General features: G+C 34.9%; 1 protein-coding gene across 3 annotated transcripts in view; it reads left to right on the forward strand.

Moving 5' to 3' along the window:
• AFTPH (aftiphilin) overlaps nucleotides 1–5,689 on the forward strand; it is a 41,413-nt gene extending 35,724 nt beyond the window's left edge. For 2 of the 3 annotated variants that reach the window (XM_081944623.1, XM_081944624.1), the window contains one exon: nucleotides 4,550–5,689. In XM_081944623.1, the coding sequence (XP_081800749.1) occupies nucleotides 4,550–4,694 (145 nt within the window). In that variant the 3' untranslated portion in view covers nucleotides 4,695–5,689. The remainder of the gene's footprint in view (nucleotides 1–4,549) is intronic. The other variant, XR_014174669.1, reaches the window with a different exon arrangement.
• The last annotated feature ends 311 nt before the right edge of the window (nucleotides 5,690–6,000 follow it).

The raw sequence follows: 6,000 nt of genomic DNA on the forward strand, positions 1-6,000 counted from the left end.
CATTTTTAGTGGATACCTGAAATAATCTGGTTAATTGATTTACATGATACGTCATCATCATTTTAGCCATTGTCTATCCACTGCAGGATGAAGGCCTCTTCTGCATGTTTCCTACCAATATGGTCCTAAGCTTTCTTTTGCCAATTTGGGCCCACATTACTTGCTGATGTTGTCTCTTCATCTCGTTTTAGGTCTCTTTCGTGGACACTTTTTATCAAGTGAAATCCATTCTGTGATTGCCTTGGTCCACCTTCTTCTTGCCAAGTTGACCAGCCCATTTCCATTTCAATTCTTTAACATTCTTGATGATTTTGTATACTTTTGTTTGTTCTCTAATCCATGTGCAGGTCTTTCTGTCCTGTCTTGTAGTGCTGAGCATGTATGTTTCCATGGCTCTTTGTGTCACTCGTAGCTTTTGTATTGATTGTGAGGTTAGTGTCCATGTTTCACTGGCATATGTTAGAGCAGGTAGCACACACTGATCAAGGTTGTTTTTGAAAATTATGGTTAGCTTGCCGAATGCCTGCCATACACATTTAACACGCTGTTCAATTTCCTGTATTGTATTACCTTCCATTGAAATACATTGGCCAAGGTATATGTAGTGATCTATTAGTCTAGTTCTTCTCCAGATATTTTTCTTTCTTCCTTTGGTAAATTTATTAAACATTACCTGGCTCTTTTTCAGGTTTATTATGTACATTCCAAAAACAAAAATGCATTGTTTTTTTTTTTATATTGAAGAAAATGCATTAAAGCTATGTAAAAAATAATAATATGCACTTTTATTAGAAATGATTACAGATTGTTCCTAACTTGTCAATAAATTGTGATTTAAGTCAGTGTCTCAACCTTGGCACCTTTAAAATATGTGAACTTGTGGAGTTGAGTTCCCCATATGTTGAAGTTGCCATGCTTGAGAAGCACAGATCTAAACCATTAAATTAAATCTCCCTTATTAGTAATTTAAATTAATATAATTGAAATCCACCATACTGGTGGCATGCAGGATTAATAAAAAAAATGAGTAAGACCAAATATTCAAGGCACATATTACATTATACTCCCCAAAATTGGTGCCAGATTAGATGAAGTGCAAGTAACAGCCGACAAATTGACCTATCTCATGAAATCCAGTTTTCTTCATTCTTGATTGTTTACCATCTTGTGTGTTGAACTACAATCCCCTTAACCCCAACTATTACATGAAGATGTTTACTGGCTGGTAAGAGTAGGTAGGTTATTGCAAAGTTTGCAGATTTAAAAAAGAAATAGCTGTATTTATATGGAACAAGTTGTGATCTTGCTTGGTCTTTTAAAAACAGAGAGAAAAATAAGACGTTGTGTTACTTTGTGGCTAAGTTCCAGGTTTTGAATGAGTTAAACTTGTCATTCAAGGAAAGTGGGTTTGGCAGCAAAATTGGAGAGGAAGTTAAAACCTGGATCCAATGAAATAAAAACAACTATTGTGATATTTTATTACCTGATTTTTATGGAGACAAATGAGAGAAACAAAGATAGTTCTGTAATGTACCATATATACTTGTGTGTAAGCCCCTCCATTGATAAGCCAACTCTTAAATTTTTAACCAAAATACCATGACAAAATGTGCCATCTGCTGATAAGCCAACCCTTGAAATTTTCGTATGTTTTAATTTTCACACTTAGCTTATCCACAGATAGCACATTTTTCACTGTATTTTAATTTATCCACAAATATATACAGGGCATGGTGGCACTTTTAAAAAGTATTGCTGTAAATATTTGAGGAGAAGCCTGCTTGCAGGTAAGCCACACCCATTTTTAATGTATTTTGGCACCTAAATTTCTCAGCTTACCTGAAAGTATATATAGTAATATTATTTGAGAATGCAGTTACTCCAATTTGAGGGGATTTATTATGTCCCATTGTATCATTTAAAAAGCTTTTTTTTTACTGGAAAAGGTTTAGGTAAAGTCCATAGCATAGGACCTAGTTATCTGCAGGATCACATCCTACCACACACGTCCCTACGACCAATCCGCTCACACAGGGAGGGACTCCTCCTGGTGCCGTCCGCTAGGCAATGCCAGCGGGCGACACCTAGGAGTAGGTCCTTCTCTGTGATGGGCCCAACCCTCTGGAATGACCTCCCCCCCGACATCAGAACCACCACCGACCTCCGCTCCTTCCGTCAAAAATTAAAGACTCACCTGTTTCAATTAGCTGGCCTGGCACTCTCTTAGTTTTGCCTCCCGGGGATATATTTTAACTGGGTTTGGGTATTTTAATTGGGGATGTATTTTAGGGTTTCCATAGCATATTTATTTCTTGTACAGTCTCATCTCCTCCACCTAAATGTCTAGTATTCAATTGTTTTATATTATTTATATTGTTATTCATGTATTTTATCTGCATTTTATCTGACTGTACACCGCCCCAAGTCCCTTTTTGGGAGAGGGGGCGGTTTAGAAATCTAAAGAAATAAATAATAAATAAATAGAGAAGTTTATGGAACTTTTAAATCAAAAACTATTGAAAGATCTGCTACTTTTTCCTTCAATATATTTTTGAAAAAAATAGATTCTCAGGACTTAGTATAACTTATACTAAATATTTTAAAACAATCTTTAGAAAAAATTGTATAAAAATGGGTTTTAATATTGGGAGGAGTCAGCTGCAATTATTAATTTGTACTGTCCAGTATGGTATAATGCAGTTCTCAGTTTTTCCCTTCTTACAGCAACAACTGCTCTATCAAAGAAACCTTGATAAAAGACCCACTTTTTCCAAAAAAGTTGTATATTTACAAGCAACAAGATCAGAGTCTGGTGCAACTCAGTTTAATACCAATTACATTGTTCTTCTCTTCATCTTGCATGATGAAATCTTCTTGGAAACCACAGAGCTTATTTTGTAAACTGGTTTTTTTAAAAGCATTACCTCAGTAGCATTTTTTGGTTTTTTTTTTTCTCACTGTTAACTGCTTTTCTCATAATTAAACATACCTGCTTTTGTTTTTTAAGGTACTGGCAGGCAAATAAGAGAGATCTAAAAATGCCCATAAACTGTTCCCACTCCCAAATAATAATTAGCCATTAAAATCTGCACAAACATTATGAACAAAGAGAATGTAGTTGTCACCTTCCTTCTTCAAAAATTTAAGCAGGAGGAACATTAGAATTTGGCTCTGCAAATAACTTTAAACAAACAGGAATATAAACAGGATATACTTTTGTATTGGAGGAATGTATTTATACTTTGGTATTGCCACTTGAAAGAATCCCATTCTTAAAAGAGGGGTGCTAGGTCTGTATTATCAGTAAAGTATGCAGATTTAAATTGCAGCTACAGAAATCTCATGGTACTTAAGTAAATGTATGCATTTGGGATTAAATTAAGCAGATTCATAGATCTTTTGCACATATTTGTGCACAGTTGCATATGTTGAGGTAACCTGAGGGACTTGTGTCTACCCAAGTGCACAACAACATGTGATTCCACTTAGGCCTTCTTCACTTGAAGGAATGTGTTAAGTGTACATTTATACTTTCATCTGCCTACTCATTCTGATCAGAATGATGACCCACAGAGAATGGCAAACTTGAGATCAGCTCTTCATTTATTATATACTATGTATGCCCTCTTCCATCCTGATTTGAGCCTTATATCATGAATGTAGACTTTTTTGCATGCTTTACTATAAGGAGATATCCATTCCAAAAGGAAATTTAAGGTCTCTCTGTGTTTAGTGAGGCGTGTGATAGTAGGAAATAAATTTAAAATTAAGGGTGGGTATAAACAGATTACTTGGTCTTCCTGCAGTTCCATTTGAACAGTGAAGAACAATAAAACTTAGTGTCATATGACTGATTTGAAAAGACAAGACAGTGATCTTGTTATCAAGCTTGGCAACAGTTGAACTTGAAATGTACTTACACAAAAGGAAGAACCCTTTTCTTCCCGCTCTCCCTCCCAATCATGGCCCATGGCTGCCCTATAATTGTACATTTCTTGAAATGGAGATCCCATCCCATCCTTTCCACATAGACGAGAGTTTTCAGAAGTTAGGATTCTTAGTTGATGGGAACAACTTCTGCAAACATCATCTTCAATGAAGAAACTGTTGACTCAAGACCTACACATTCTTGATATAGTTAAAATCAGGATGTCAGAATGAAATTCTAGTCATCAGAATAATTTCAGATTGTGTATGTGAGTTCAGAATCTATTTAAAGTTAAACTGGAATTGACTCTCTTGCACAGGCTTTAGTTGTATGTGCAGGATCAACTTAGCAAGACAAAGTCCTGAATGGTATTCAGAATAGAATAGAATAGAATTCTTTATTGGCCAAGTGTGATTGGACACACAAGGAATTTGTCTTTGGTGCATATGCTCTCAGTGTGTGTGAGGTAGTGTGTGATTTTCCTTGTTGCAATACCAGCAGTGAACCTTGCCCTACTGAGAGGTGCTGCAAATAGAATTTGTCAATGGAAAGGTTTTCTCTGAATAACTTGCTTCTATAACTGGTTCCAATTATATTAAATATTAAATCTTTTTTTAATAGAAAACCCCCAAAGGAAGAACAACTCAGCGACGAAGCTGCCAAGGTGATTTCTAGCCTTCCTGACTTATCTTTCATGCATGCCAAGGTGTTGATGTTCCCATCTACATTGACACCTTCAACAGTTTGCCAAGGCAAGGTAGACTAAAAGTGAAGTGGAGTGGACAATTTGTATTAATTTTACCCTAGCTCTTTTCTGTGACCTACAAATTATCTTGCTTTAATTAAAAATCCAAGTTCAGGTGATTTGTTGGTAAGCAGCACTAGAAAGATATACATAATAATGTATATTTATTTACATACTGGAGCCCTGGATTTATATTAGAAAAAAATGTAAATAATTGGGGAGAATTGCACCTTTTTTGAAAACATCCTTTTTTCTGTGTGCTGGGGTGTAAACATTTGTCTTTGTGGAATACACTGGTTGTGTCCTTCTTATAAAACTTTATAAACATTTTTTTAAAATGAAAACACCCAGTTTTTGCTCTTCATGAAATTTTCCAGGTTTGTTTGTTTGTTTGTTTGTTTGTTTGTTTTTGGTCAGAATTAATCACTTAACATTTGATGATTTTTTTTTCCAAAAATGGGTCAGGCCTTTTGTTTTTGGGGATTGGGTGTTTTTTTTTAAATGCAAGGCCCTTTTCATCTAATGAGGCCTTTCCTTAGGGACTTAATGGTTGATTTTTAGTTTTCTGCCTTCTATTAATAAGGCTTAACATGATCTTTTAAGAGTTTACTTTGGGTTCATTTTAGAAAAGTAATAGATCACTGCCTAGCCATTTGATTCTTGTGATCTATGTAGTAATCAATATGGTTTGGGATGGAAGGACCAAAACTATCTGAATGTCTTACAATGAAATATACTTGTTACATTTTTTTTGTTGTTGTACCACTATTCTTATGTTTGATTTTGCACAATGTAAATTTGACATAATCATAGGTTGCTATGGTTTAGGCTGTATGTACAGAAAAAAACTATGGGTTGTAAATGTTTGGGGAAATTCCTATGGAAAAAAAGAGAATGCTATGTAGAACAACCTCTAACAAGGTTCATGTGCATGCCTGAGGTCTTTTTGAAATTTCAGTGTACAAATTTCTCTTAGCCTAATCAAAATAAACAAATAAAGTTATATAGTCTGTTAATGCGTGTACTGATGTTCTCTCTATGTTTTCAATACTGCTGAAGGCAGAACTGAAGAATTCTTTTTTCCATACATGGAAAGAAAATGTGTACCTAAATGACTTCTTACCCCAAAGAAGTAACAAAACATACACTATTATTAATTTAAAAGTAATATATTTTTATTTCCTATTAGTATGTGAAAAATTGATTCCTTCTTCTTGGGATACCTGCCTGTAAAGAACTGGATCTTTTGGGAACTTAGTTACAGTTTCTCCTGAGGGCCAAAGCTGTCCCATTTTAATTAGGAAGCTTAAGGATTATCCAAATGCTT

This window comes from Natrix helvetica (genome assembly GCF_964273705.1).
Source record: "Natrix helvetica genome assembly, chromosome: 2".
Taxonomy (NCBI): Eukaryota; Metazoa; Chordata; class Lepidosauria; order Squamata; family Natricidae; genus Natrix; species Natrix helvetica.